Source organism: Gymnogyps californianus, chromosome 1 (assembly GCF_018139145.2).
Source record: "Gymnogyps californianus isolate 813 chromosome 1, ASM1813914v2, whole genome shotgun sequence".
In the NCBI taxonomy this organism is placed as follows: domain Eukaryota; kingdom Metazoa; phylum Chordata; class Aves; order Accipitriformes; family Cathartidae; genus Gymnogyps; species Gymnogyps californianus.
Window position 1 is genome coordinate 37,983,673 of NC_059471.1, and position 15,131 is coordinate 37,998,803.

General features: G+C 35.4%; 1 protein-coding gene across 3 annotated transcripts in view; it reads left to right on the top strand.

The window, feature by feature from the left end:
* TDRD3 (tudor domain containing 3) overlaps positions 1–14,762 on the top strand; it is a 109,684-nt gene extending 94,922 nt beyond the window's left edge. The window contains exons 13-14 of one of the 3 annotated variants that reach the window (XM_050894777.1): positions 8,548–8,684; positions 14,516–14,762. In XM_050894777.1, coding sequence (XP_050750734.1) covers positions 8,548–8,667 — 120 coding nt within the window. In that variant the 3' untranslated portion in view covers positions 8,668–8,684; positions 14,516–14,762. Of the gene's footprint in view, positions 1–8,547; positions 8,685–10,431; positions 10,535–14,515 lie in introns of those variants that run through there. The other 2 variants (XM_050894794.1, XM_050894786.1) reach the window with 2 other exon arrangements.
* The last annotated feature ends 369 nt before the right edge of the window (positions 14,763–15,131 follow it).

The following is a 15,131-nucleotide window of genomic DNA, read 5'->3' on the forward strand; positions in this document are numbered from 1 at the left end:
TCTGATGTTTGGTTAGTGAAAGTCAACAGAAAAGATTTATCATCATGAATTTATTTCTGATGCTAAAGAAAGGACTGCTCAGGGAAGGGTCATCTTGAAGTTTTTATTTTGAAAACAGAAAAGCAACAGATGTTACGGCGTAGCTCCATGCCACCTAGTTTTATGTACAATAGTTAGGAACATACATACTTGTGGCCCATGTGTGTTCAACAGAGACAAAGACATACCATCATAAGGATCAATTCCTTTTTCTAAGTGTAAATAAGTGAAACAAATGGTTTGTATATGTTTTGGTTGTTTTGGGTTTTTTTTGTTTGTTTTTTTTTAAATGACATTACAGCAAGTTTGTTTTAATGAATTGTCAGTAACTTTTGAATTTGACTACTCCCACATTAGGGAAACCATTAACTGAATTTCTCTGTTGCATAAAAGGCTTTGTACAGAGCTTGAAAGTAGAATGTAGTGTTTTATTTGTATAATACATCAAAATCTCATACAATTTGAGAAACAGTAGAAGAGAGAAAGATGGCACTAGTATAGTAGGTTAAAACGTTATATAAATGGGTAGGAATTATTCTGGCTGCATATAGAATGGCAACAAACAATAATTGTTTAGTTGCGATTCAAAGTCTCAGGAGGTTTTTAGTAAATCATACAGTACCATACAGCAAGTCAATTATATCCCGATAAGGACAATTTAAGTTATGTTAAGATTTTGCAGTAAATCTCTCAGTAGTTTCCATAATACATTCAACATTGCTATTTCTGTCACCACTGTCTTATATTGTGTAGTATAATATACTATTTTGCTATAGTGAAGCTAAAGCTAAAAGCTTCAGCAAAGCTGTTGATGGTTTTGATGTAAGAGTCAAATCAGAGTTACATATGGAGTGCTATACATGTAGTGTATACGTGTTTATACACATGTATGTCATCTGTACTAATTATGTAAAGCTTGTAAAGTCCCATATGTAGCTAGATGCTTATGGGGTTGTGACTTTCACGTAGGAGAAGAACGTGTATACTCTATAAATCCTTTACAGTTGTTTATCCTGCATATCCTTTACAGACAGAAAATAATGCCAATGTATCAATGCAATCGGTAAGAAGTATCTTTGAAGTCCTGTGTAGTCCCTACTGCTGATGGAGTTGAGCTTCCTTATTGGAAATGGCCAAAGTCAAATTTCCTCAGGCATGTACTATTAAAAGAAATTTAAAATTAGATTGAATTAAAAGTTCTTGATAAAATTTACTTCAAAATGAAAATCTTTTCTTTTTGAGCAGACCTTACAGATTCTTAACAATTCAGGATAAGTCTATTGCTTATAAAAAAAATCCATTTAGATAATAAGGCCCAACATTTCCAATATATGTGATCCTTTCATTTTCTTCCTGTTCTGTTTGTTGTTGTTGTTGTTTTAGAACAATGCAACTGTGTCCATACATTACAGTAGATCCTGGTTAGTCTATTGATTAAATATCCTGTAGTTCACCAACTTGATGGTTGTATCCAGAAGTCAACACTAAAACAATACTTTCTCAATGTGAGAGAGAAAAATTTGAAAAACCACGTGTAAACATTTTCTGTTTTGGGATTTTTGTTTTGCATTTATTTGAATAATTTAAGATGTATTCTTGGTGTTCTATAGGTTTTCTATTGCTTTTCTAAGAATAGTCTAAATATCAAGAATTTTCTCATCCAAAACAGAAGATAAAGTGCTTATCTTAGCTCTTTTTGTCACCTGTCAGTAAAATATATCAGGATACCTAGAAATATGTATATGGAGAAAGATGGGTACAAAGGGGAAGAATGAAAGAAAGAATGTAGCTTGAATGTCATTGTGCTGGTTCTGTGAGTTAGAAAATGTGTGTGGCCTCTCATATAGCTTGTGAATTTTTTCTCTTTCTTTCGTGATCCAAGCATGAAGAAATATCTGATTCTTTATTTTTGAGTTGTCTTTGCCTTTCTCTTACTTTATTTTCACAAGTGCCATGTAAAGTTACCAGTTTTATTAGACGTTAATGATTTTGGTCTTTAGGATTAAAAAAGGATACTTTAAATTCTAAATTTGCTTACAGTCCATTGCAATTATTTTAAATTTTAAAAGCTGTCATGCTGTTTAAGTTTTAAAAAATAGGAGCAGGTCATGTTCACTAAGAAAAGTAAAACCATAAAATGTAGAACCAATTTTTATACTATAAAAATGATTCTGCATTAGAAGGACATGGATGATAGTGGGGGTTAACTTAAAAAGTCTTGAGTAGGTTTTTTTTTAACTCTTTGTGTTTAAATAGTAAGTTCAGGACTGCTCTCTGATATGCATGCACTCAAACATGCACACACTCTGATAAGAAGGTGTAAGTTCCACTTCAGCTCATAAGTCATTATCCTCCTCAGAGATACTTTTAATTCTTCTTAATTAATTGCTTCTAGTGTCAAAATCTTTCACATACCCATAACATTTGAATAAGAACAGACTAATTGCACATTCTGTAAGATTATTTTAATGGGAAAAGAATTTAAGAGTGACTTAGGTGTATGATTTCATGGACTGAGCTGATGACCAGCTGTCAGCTCTGAGAGAAGGAAGCAGTTCTTCCTCCCTAATCCTGACCATCCTGCCTTTTGAACCTGCATTAGTTAAAGGTTGCAACTGTACATCTGAGCAAGAAAGGGAAAGGAAAAGTGGAAAGAAGAGTGATGAAAAAGGTGCAGGAGAAGAGAAAGGAAAACAGTTTCAGCAGCAGCAAGACATTACGTTGGTGCAACTGTCTATGGCATTACAGCCTGCATGTCAGAAATTAGGTTGTAAATTTAAAGGTGTCACATAGTTGATTCCTTTGTTTAGTTACAAAAGATTTAATTGAAGTGTGCTGATACACTTCAAAAGGCCCAGGCAAGAGTTAAGTAACAATAATAATTGTGTATCTTACCATTAACATTCTAAATGGTTTATCAAAAGGTTAATTTAAAAAACCCTTTGTCATATGATTACTACGTTATAACATTTTTTTAAAAAGTAACATTTTTGATATCTTTACAATTAGTTATATGTACTTTTAGTCATCAGTGATACATTCCTGCAATGTCTTATATCATATATGTGAGCATACTTAAAGTATATTTTTCTAAAAATGTAATGCTACCCTGACTACTTTAAAAGCACATTAATAGGGCTAAGAGTTTATATTGACAACACTGACAGCAGTGAGGGGTCAGCTCTACGCAGGTCTAGCAGTATAACCTTGAATCCCACTTGTCCTTCTCGCTCATAATTTAACTCAGAAATTTGTATGGCTGTAGGCCCAGTCTAATATACATGTGTTGTGTACTGTGGAAAAAAAATTGTGATCATATGCAGGCTCACAGAGATTACTCTGTGAGAAGATTACTCTGTGAGAGGAACTGATATTTTAAGTAACAAGCATAACTTGCAAAGAAAATTGATCAAGAGCAAATATGTTGTGAATTATTCTGTGATAGACACTTCAAAAACGCTCTTGTCACAAAGTCAGTACTTGGTTAAGATCCTTGAAAAATCTACATTAGTGGTAATTTCACTTTTACTTGGAATTTTCACACCTCATTTGATAGTAATTTTTGAAATTATGCCCTAAAGCATCTCTAAGATCGTATAACTTAAAACTTGTGCTTTTATTAAATGACAAAACCTATTTTTCCACAAAATCTTGTTTTCATTCTTAGTTATTATGGAGTTCTAAGAATCCATTTAAGTATTCAGATAAAGTAAAAGTTTAAGGGAATACGGTAGACACTTCGGCCAATGATTTTTTCCTTACAAATATAGGATATGTAATATACTGCAATTTAAATATTTAAGTTTAGGTTTTTTTCTAGGAAACTTATGAATTTTTCAATATTCCATAGTGTGGTTGGGTTTTCTGTTTGGTTTCTTTTTTTGATACATCTGGAAAATCTTACAGTCTATTTTTGATTGATACAAGCACAGGTAAGTAGAAACTGCAAAAATGAAAGATGAAAGTACTCAAGGAGGTCAACACTGGATGATTAGGCAAAAGAAGCAAGTTTTAAGAAAGGAATTTAACCAGCAGAACAAGAGATCGCTTGGTGTGTTAACAGCAGGAAACAGCCGTTGCCAGCATAGTGGGCAATGCAAAGAGGCATTAAATCTGGACTGGGAAATGGGAGTTGAAATACACATGAGAGAAAAGTTCATTTTGTAAGGAAGCCAACACTCTTTCTTTGTACTGAGTCCAGCAAGTTTTCCATGCGTTGAGTATGTGGGTGAAGTTAAAACTACAGCTTAAACTGAAACACTGGTTTGGCATTACTGAAATGGAAAATGTCTTCTGCTTTTTTTGCCTTCTGTCTCTTGTTTGTGCCATGGTTCCTGGCCCCACGGTGCTCCTTCACGCATCCTTGCACAGGCTCTGGTGCTCATCCCTTAATAGCTCACAGAAAGCTATAATTGAAAAGCCTTAGCAGAAGGGCCCAGTGAATAGAGCAGAATTTGCTGTTCATAAGCAGGAATAGACGGAGGTAACCAGTTTGTAGGTGGCAAACTGCTGAGCTGCTCAGCTGTGACTTGCAACTGCATCCTAAATATATGTGAGCAGAACATTCAGCAGAGCTTTCACGTAATGTGTAACTTCTGCCCTGCTCTTTACTGTCATCCACCTATTCATTGTTCTCAGAAGTTATACAGTATTTGCTTCAAGGACTGTATTTAAAAAAGAAGTTTCTAAACAGTTGTTTTGAATGCACTGAAAGAAACCTTGCAATTGAAATTCAGTGAGAAAGCTTTTAATGAAATGTAAATTTACTCTGCTCTAATATTGTTAATTTTAAGAGTAAATGGGTTGTTAAAGTATTTTAAATGCTGGATTTATAACTTTATTCTGCAGCTATGAAATCCATTGAATTGTTTATGTAAAAGCATGCTGGTAGTCAGTTGGCTGGACTGAAGATACTTGCTGATTCACTAAGAACCTAAAGAGAATGCCGACATCATCCACCCTCTCTCTCATGTCATTCTAACCTGTTACTGCAATAATTTCTTTGTGCATTTCGTTGTTTGCATTGTAAATCTTTCCTTGCTTTTTCCTATGGATCTGCCAGTTTTTGCTGTCTTTTGCAGTTGTACTTAGTGGTATCATTTAATCTCAGGGTACATAGCCCTAGGTAGGCATTGTGCAAGTATTAGAAAACTCAGTCCTGGATCCTGGAATATTAGATAAATAATTAATAATAAGCTGAAGGATGGGGATAATAAATAAGTTTTTGGAGTAGTGTAGTAATATGAAACCTCTACTGATAATAGAAGGAGAATGAAAATGCTCTAAGAGAGATCTGTGGCCACCTTTGCTTTATAAAAGGTAATCTAAATCTTACATGGATAAGTAAGTAGGAAATGGAATAATTTAGAATGAGTCACAAGCAACTGATAAATTGAAGCAAGCAGCAAGAAAGATTGGAAAAATAGAGTTAGTGGCAAGATGTGTGACCTAATTGGCTGCAGAGTTATAATGGAAGAAATGTAGGCAGCTGAAGTTTTTAGGTTGAAGAACAGAGAGAACAAGGAAGTGATCATTAGAGATACTAAGTTTTGCCTACAAAGGCCAGATGCTGTTCCAGAAGAGGGATGGCAGTTTTGAGCGTGGGGTGGAGAGATTTTAAAGTAAATTGAGATAAAGATGAACCCAGAAAAAAAATCCTTAAGATGGAAATAAAATAAAATGGCAATAGAAAAAGGGTGAAAGATCAGCAGTGGTGGATTGAGGGTCAGTGGTCAAGAAATGGTGGAAGAAAAGAAATGCAATTACTTACAAAACAAGAAACAACGTTTAATGAAGATATGACTTGGCAAACTGTTATTTTGGAGAATGTTGGATCCCATTGGGATCAAATGTGAATAGGTGAGAATGACAGTGTGTCATCTGACGTGAAGATGGCAGACTTCAACAAGACGATCAGTAACTCTGGGGAGCCACTGTGCATAGAGAAGAACGAGGGAACACTTGAAAGGTGTTCTGTTGCTCATTCGTTCTTCTTATCATTTGCTGCATTGCTTGCTTTCATTTCATTCAGAGCCTCAAGAAAGTGAATGTGATTTCACATTTCACTCTTGCCTATTGTAATAAAAATACTTGAATTGGAATGCATGCATCTGAAGCTTTTCATTCTATGTGTAAAGACAACTACACCAAAATAGAAATGTGTAAGACAAATTCTAGTTTTAATTTGATTTTACTGAATTTAAAGTATCAACAACATTAACTTTGAGATCTGATGAAGATTTGCTGCTCTAGAAATTTACTCTGATATACTTATCCTCAGAAAGAGGTTGGCTGTTACAGGTGAGATGCGATGCACTAAACTATTTAATTTCTGTTCTTTTTGAGCAAAGACTACCAAGGTTACAAAGAAAAGATTCATGTCTAATTTGCTACAGTCTCTTAAACACCAGTATGCATTGCTAAATTTTCAGTCATGCATATTTGCCATTTAGTTTTCCAGTTTTGGAGAAATCCAAATATCGAGCACATGGAAGTTCACCAATTTATTCATGAAGAGTGAGCTCTTTTATGTTAGGTGGAAGCTTTAGCAAAAAATTTTAAGAAAATTTGCAGTTGCGTCTTTCTTTACTCTTTTGGCAAATAATATGGAACTATTTTCAGCTATTCAGGTTTCTTTGAGTTATACTGAAAGAGCCAAAGGTATTTAGACCACTTCAGGCATCTAGCTTATCTTTTAACATTTTGATGCTAGTACAGTTTGCGTTGTCAGTGATGGGAGATTACTTCATATACTAAGTTGAGAGTTTGTACTAGGGCTAACGGTATTGCAAACTGTGGATTTTTTTGATAGACATCTGCTTTTCTATTTTTTTCTTTCGGATAATCAGTGTCTGAACCTCTTTATATGAGGGAATCAATAATGCTGCAAGCAGTAGAAGAGGTACGCTCAGAAGAGTAAGTTTTATGGCAGTATTACATAGTTCTCAGCCTTTGGCTACGGTGAAACTAAAAGATATAAATCAATTATGCTGTATTCAATTGTGTTGAAAATCTGTTTTCTTCTACAGTTATTGCAGACTCTCTGTAGTAGGGCTTAATCTGTTGTTCTGGAAATACAGCTATGACCACAAACGTGCCCTGTAAATAGGAGACCTTACCATGAGGAATGTGGTTGTCTGTAACTGTTACTTTAAAAGTGCATGTTTATTGATATTCAAGCTGATTCAGAAAGAGAAGTTTCTTGAGTAAGATCTGACTTTTCACAATAGAAAGAAACTTGGGCTGTAGATTTGTCTTTCTGTCTCTTATAGTGAAATATTTTACTGCTGTGACTTAGTTACTCTGTTACATGCATGCTGCACTCTAAGACAGTTTCTTGGTGTTGGAATTGTTGACGAACTTTTAATGAATCATTCAGTGTTCTTGGTGTGTGTTCCTGTATGTTCCTGTGTTGTGAATGAAAGGAGATTAAGAGTTATATACTCAGTACTTTTTCCCAAAAGTGGATCTCTTGCAGCATGTTCCCTCTAGACCTGGTGTCTGCTACAGTGTATTGTTAGGATATTAAATAAATGAAATTATAACTGTTTCCCTGAGACACCGTTTGACAATCATACTCATGTTCCGAAACTTTTATTTTTTTAACCTACAATTTTTTCTTCTATTTCTCTTTGTTATCAACTCTAATGCTCTTAAAATTCTTCTCTGTCTTTAATGTGTACCACCTTCAAATACTCCATCAGATGAATGTTTCTCCTTTCACTATTTCTTGACAAAAGTAAATATGTAGCTATTTTAATCTTCCTTTGTAAATCATTCTCTAGTCTCTTCATTGTTTTTGTTGGTTTTTTCTCTGAATTCCATGTAATTTGTCAACATCTTTCTGGTATTGAGATGCCTAGGAATGAGTGCAATATTGGAAATATGTAATTACCTCTCCTCTCATTATTCAGAGGTTATATTTATTATTGCTGCACATAGCAAATTTGTATCTAAATTGCTGTCCACTATACTTGTAGGCTTTTTTCATTATTATTGCATCACAGATTTTTATCTACTGTTTCAGAGCTGTGTTTCTAGCATGCATATTGCCAGATGCTATTCCTTGCATTTCCATTTCCTAATTATTTTCTTTCATTCCACACACATTTCTAAACTCCCAAAAGCTGATATTTCTCTTGTTCTGGCAGGTTATCGAGGTTATCTTGCTTCTTGAGTTTGTTGCCTGTGTGACTCTTGGAAAATAATTTTGCTTTAATGTATATGCTTTTTTCTGCAAATATTTAATAACTTCTGCTGCTGCCCTGGGGATTGAGTTTTGAGATTCTCCATCTTGTTTTTGTTAGCTTTCCTAGGTTTGAAAAACCCGCTCCCATTATCTCACTTATTTTAAGTGGTCATCAGTGCAGAAGCAGCAGTTGCTATGTGTGCATGAATTAATTCATACATGTACGTGTATGTGTTGTGTGTATGTATGTATGCATATACCTATTAATGTATAATGCATTTTCCTACTCTTCCATTTAAAACAATGCTGTTTACCTGCAGGAGGAGGAGGAAGAAACATATGAGCAGACTCTAGAATTCCGCAGAGGAGGTGATGGTCAGCCAAGACGATCCACACGACCTACTCAACAATTTTATCAACCCCCAAGAGCTAGAAACTGATTAATAAGAAATAAAAGGTAAATATATGATATTGACATTTTATTTATGGGTTTAGATTTCAAGAAAAGTAGATCTGGATTGTTCTATACTTCAGTGTTCTTCAGTCTTTGTGAAGTTCCTGAGAGAACTTTCTACAACTTTGCCAGTAGTTGGTTGTATAAGAACCCTCAGCATTGGGTTGCAGATGATGAATATTTTGAACAAATAAATTATTGTAATCAGCATTTTACAAGCAAATAGACAACTTAATTCCTAGAAAAACCTTGTTTCTCATTTTAAAAAAAAAAAGTATTAAGCAACAGCACATGTATGACCTACTTTGTTTAAAAGTGGTAATCTGTTTATAAGGAGCAAGCACAGAGCAGTGATTGCTACACCTACAAACTATTGGTATTAAATCAGTGTCTTACCATTTAAGTGGAAGTTTTATGGTTGTGTCTTTCTAGTTTAGAAACCACTTGTTGCAATCACCTACATGAAAGATATGTTTGGCATATTGCTTCTAAATTTTTTTAGGGCTATTGTTATATTTATGATAGAAGTTGGGTATCTCTTCTCTGGATTTTGTGGCTGTAGGAAGAGACTTAATATACCTGTGGGAAGAGGGAAGGCAATAAAGACACTTTGGCAAATAGCCTTTTAACTTTGCTTTATGTAAGGACTCATGTCATCTGAAGAAGCTTTTACCTGATACTTTTTCACTGAGAGCAGCAGCAAGTTTTAGTCATATACATTGGACCAGCTACTTCTCTGAAAGTGGCTGCAGTCCCTGCTGAACTCAGTACTGTCTGTCTCTGTCCAAAGTCCTGTATTCTACTTTTTTATAAGCTATTTATGTGAATAAATATTCTTTCTATTGTTTTGCTTAGCATGGGAAGGAGAATTTGCAACACTAAAATCTGTGAGCTCACCATTGAATGGGGAGGTACAAGGCCTAAGCATATTTACCACACTCTGAATCTTGAGGATATACTTGCACCTCTACTTTATTAATTAGCAGAAATTAAGGGTTTATATATAATTTTCAGAAAATACACCTGGTATGTACGTTCAGAAATCTAAAAAGGCCGTCCAGATAAAACAGTTATAATTCTTTTACTGAAGAAATCAAGTATACTGTACTGCTTTGATTTTACTTGTGGATCTTCTAAATCCTTAATTTTCAAACGTTTATTAAAAGTCTATCCTGAATAAAGAAAGCTTTGTAAAGTCACATGCTATTTGGTGTACCTCTACAATGTGTCTTTGTCTGGAATCTGATTTCCTCCCCCCCCCCACTAGCCAGTTTATTTTTACCGAGCTCTTTTTAATTCCTTTCCTTGCTCCAGTCCTCCACGTTCAGTTGGCTTAATCGGTGCTGCTGATCTCTGCAGCTTTTGATATTTCTGACGTGCAAGAATGTATGATTTTACTTTTTTGATCATACGCTAAACTATCTTTTTCATTTGGGGGAGTACTGGCAATATAAGAGCAAAATCTATTCCTGACTCTTGCCAAGGTGATAATTATTCTATTTTTGCCCATATAATTTGATTTCTATTTTAAGTAAGTGTATCAATCACTATCAATAAACATGCCATGACATAATTTATGCAGAAATAATTCTGGCACATACACTGAGCTGAGTTCTAAACCAGCTCAGTTGGCTCAGAGGAGTGTCAGTGTGATCAGCCAAATGAAATCTACTCAGTGTAGACAGCAGTCAAACCCAGGGAGGTTTTTTTGTCTTTAGGTAATATTTTTGGTATTTCTCTAATTTTACAGTATAAATCTGGAAAACCATATTTGGCTTTCGTCAGCTGGGAGCAGGGAGAAAACAGACATCCAGAGAGAGTGATAGTAACTCCGGTATCTCAAGAAGAGCAAATGAATTGTTGGCAAGTAAGGAACAATCTTTCTAAGGCACAGGTGGTTGTTCCCTGCAGGTTTTCTTACACCTTGCTTTGAAGATTCTAACAGGATCCTCATTTAAATGGACAGCAGACTTGGTATCAAAACCTACCTACCATAAAAAATAAACAGTTACAGCCCTTCCTCTGCCCCAGTTCAAATACTATTGTTTTCTGTCAGACATCTCTAAATAAAGGGGTTAGATTCATGTGGTAAATAGTGTCAGTTAAATAAACCTAAAAGCATTTGTCAACAAGTAGCAATGGACTCTTCTCATCCGGGGGGGGGGGGGGGGGGGGGGGGGGGGGGGGGGGGGGGGGGGGGGGGGGGGGGGGGGGGGGGGGAATCAAGATATATTTTGGAAAATGTGTCATGAAGCTGAATATAATTTTTTAGCAACTACTTACTTTGCTTTGAAAAGTACATCTTTTATTGACAACACTTCCAGATATATCTTTCTTCACCATAATTTAAAACTCTCTTCCTGAGTTCATGAAATGAGGTATTTCCTGTGTCCTCTTTTGGCCCAGGACTGTTTACTTCAACATGTGCTCAAGTTTGATAGATAGTGCCGATTTGTCATCCAAAACAACCTACTAACCCAGTGCAATGTACAATCAGTGGCAGCTTAAACCTGGTAAATTTTGGCTACTTTTGTAAGTCTGACTCTGTTGGAATATTATGCACTTTATTTTCTACAATACAAATAGCAAATATTGTAGGAGTTATACATACCTTAAATAGTCATCACTGTACATAGCAATTCATTATGAGAAAATACAATTTACTGCTTGATAGGAAGATTCATTCCCTCTAGATCAAAACATTCAATGTCATCTTCTTTGGCTGCCGTAACTGAATTGTCTGGAACTTTAAGTGGAAACTATCTCTAAATGGCTAAAATGTAGTCAATTAGAACATTTGTGTATTTTATAGTAAAATGCTTTGCTAAATCTAGCTATTTTAATTAGCTACTTTATCAGATTTAGGTTTGTATTTGGAAAATTGCCAGTATTAAGCTGAACTGTATTTCAACACAAAATAATGTAACAGCTATTGGATGTTAACACCAAAAAGAAGTTGTCAAGATATGAAATTGGTCTTAGATTCTTGAAACACTAGGATCACTTGGGTAGAAAAAGAAAAAAGAGAGGCAAGAGATGCCTTCTATATAGAGGTTGGGTGGTACTACTTAAGCATAGTTAGCTCCTGTAGTAGTTCCAGGCAAAACAGTTCTTTATTTTGTCTAGAATTTGTAATATGGATTTTTTCCTCTGCCACTGTGTTCTAGTGAATATTTGGAAAACTGAACACCTTGTTCCTTTCTCTTCAAGAGTGTAGCATTTGCGGTCATCTCTGAATAGTGTCAAAAAGCAGAAATTCTTCCTCAGTATTCTTATGAACACTCTATTGCCAATCTTTTTGAGGATAAAAATATTGTAGTGCTGTATCCACAAGCTTTTTCTGTGTGGTACAGACAAGCTTTTGCCTGCTAGGTTTGCTTTCTGAAGCTCATGTAGAGTCCAGGGTAGCTGCCCTCATTTGCCTTGTTTGATAGGTAAAGTGATGTGAGGAGGTATTTATTGTGATACTGTGGTGGACGTATTTCTCAGGTATGGCTTATAGCTCCCCATAGTACATCTCATGCTACCATATATCTTATACTTAGGTCACATTTTGAAATGCATTACACCTGACCTAATGAGGTACTGAATGAAGACAGTGGAATTAGAGAGAAACCAGTAATGAAAATCTATTAAGCTTTTCCAAAAATAAGTGGTAGATGTAATCAGTTCTTCTCTGATTTTAAATGTAGGCAGAAAATCAAACATAGTCCTTTTCTAAATTGCTTTCAGCTTACCCAGGCTCGTACAACAGTGTAGCTTTAATAACTTAAGTAAAAGTTCAGGAATAGTGAATGTCAGTTCCTAGAAGTGGTTTTCTACATGTATTTTCCTCCTTTTTATTCCTTAGAGCTTTTGAGAACATGACATATTGTTCTTATTTCAAGTTTTTGATAACCTGTTAGCTGAAGACATGATTTATCAGGGGAAGTTTTAAGGGATCCAGTGAGACATAATTTTACCAGAGCTTTCCACTGAAGGATGTTGTACTTCTTTACCAGATTAGTGATTAATGACACTTTTACTCCCTGAGGGGGAGTACCTCTGTATTATGTAAAGTAACTTAATTTTTCTTTTTCTTAAAAGAGATGGAGAGCCCTTGTTGATGATTATTTAATATTATAAATTGGTAAATTCTGTAGAATTTTGATATTTTAGTATTTAACATTTAAAATGCCAAGGTGCCTTGTTTTCAAAGGCAACTTAGACAATTCTAAAAGTAAAGTTTGCTGGCCATATTTGTATTGAGTACGATAGGGACGTATCAAAGATGAAACATTAGGTCCATGCAGTAGACATACCACCTCAGACCCAAAAGCTCTTAGACCTACCTGTATAAAGTTACATCACTTGACAGGGAGGACTTACTAGCAACCAGTACAACAATGCAGAAATGAAGCTATACTGCTTCCTGGATTAGTTTTCAGCATACTCATTTAGATGTTGAAGTTGCCTTTGTGAATCTGTAATTAGTATTGACAAATATCAGTTCATAATCTATGCCTGCAGTGTAATGGGGTCTTAAGTGTGAGGAGGCTTAAGTCTTTAAAATCCTGAGTTGTTTTTTAAAAGTGGAATTTGAATCCATGGGATTGTTAGCCTGGAGAAGAGAAGGCTCTGGAGGGACCTTATTGTGGCCTTTCAATACTTAAAGGGGGCTTCTAAGAAAGATGGGGACAGACTTTTTAGTAGGGCCTGTTGCGATAGGACAAGGGGTAATGGTTTTAAACTGAAAGAGGGTTGATTCAGACTAGACATAAGGAAGAAATTTTTTACAATGAGGGTGGTGAAACACTGGCACAGGTTGCCCAGAGAGGTGGTAGATGCCCCATCCCTGGAAACATTCAAGGTCAGGTTGGATGGGGCTTTGAGCAACCTGACCAAGTTGAAGATGTCCCTGCTCATTGCAGAGGGGTTGGACTAGATGACCTTTAAAGGTCCCTTCCAACCCAAACCATTCTATGATTCTGTCCTTCTGAAGAGGTTCTTGCCACGTTGTTCTGCGCTTCGGGTATTAAGAACAATTGCTGCAGACTTGCAGGAAGTCTTGACTTGGTGTTTATTATGAAGACAGAGCGATAGAGTAGTCATATTAAGGTGAAGTAACAGAAGTATGGGGTAGTCAGTACCTAACTGTGGTTGCAGTTGACCTAGAAATGATCATATAGTAATATCCAGCAGTGTGAGATAGAGAACACTCCGAATTTTATCAGGGCAGTGCATTGTGAGCCCTTGAACCCACTCTAGGTTGTTTAGGTTAGGAGTCAAATACTAGCTTTAACGGGTCTGTAAAAGAAGATATTCCTCCTAGAGAATCAAGATATAGGAATTAGAATCTAACAATAATAAAAATACATCCTGAGCTTACACTTCCTGTATAGAATGTCATGATAGTACAAAAAAGAAGGGGAACAAGTAATCAGAAGTGTTTTGAAGGATCATAGCTTTTGGAGGAGCTTGAAAGAACCGAAGAGTGTGAACCTATGAGTGCTTGGTCATTATCTGTTTCTTGGGTCTTCCTTTGCTCCGTGACAGAATTAATCTACACCTTGTCACACTTGCTATAAAATCTGTATTGAAGTCTATGGAGAAACTGCATTTTTGTGAGAAGTCATTGCCAGAAAGTGTTCTTTCCTTGTATTATACCAATCATATTTATTGCATTGAAGTGCAACCTTCTGATTTATTCTTTTAAAGACTTATATCTCTGTAGGTACTGAAAAGCAGATAACCACTCTTTTGGAGCAATAAAATGACATAACAGTAAAGTGTATGTTACACAAAGAGCAGAGAGTTTTTATGCTTATCTATTGTATTTTATTTTTTTCATTTAGAAACCTTCTCGGGGTGGGGGGAAATTCACTGGCAGCTCCAACTTGCTGAAGACTTCTAGAAGAAATTCTGGCTTTTTCCAAGCAACAGGATGGAACAAAGAAAGCTCGTGTGAGCAGAAGGAATTTGGACCTGACACCACAAGAGACTTTTTTAAAGTTCTTAGTTATATGAAGCTGAATACTTTTTACATATGAAAGAGGCAAATTGTCATTGCTGCCATCAATAAAACCACAGTGCACTATTCTATTCTTTGCCTTGTATTCTTTTTACTGAGCCTCCATTGTTAGTTAACATAATACTAATGTATCATGATTTTTATTCATTTTGAATTGATTTTGGTTCTAATATTGTTTCCAGTAAAGTAAAAGTAAAACTTATATTTTCTGAAAAGCAGACAGAATTGGGCCTTTAATTTAGATTTTAGGCTAGCATTAGTGAAATGTTAAAAATTTTCAGCTAATGATTCTACAGTGAAATTCTGAATAGGTTTTGACTGTTCTCTGTGTTTATTTTCCAAAGTTGCTGAAGGCCAAATTACGAATTTGCTTATATGTGTTTCATGATCTGTGACTAAAAGGTTGAAAGAGAGAAAAAAAATCATCAGTTTCAATAGTC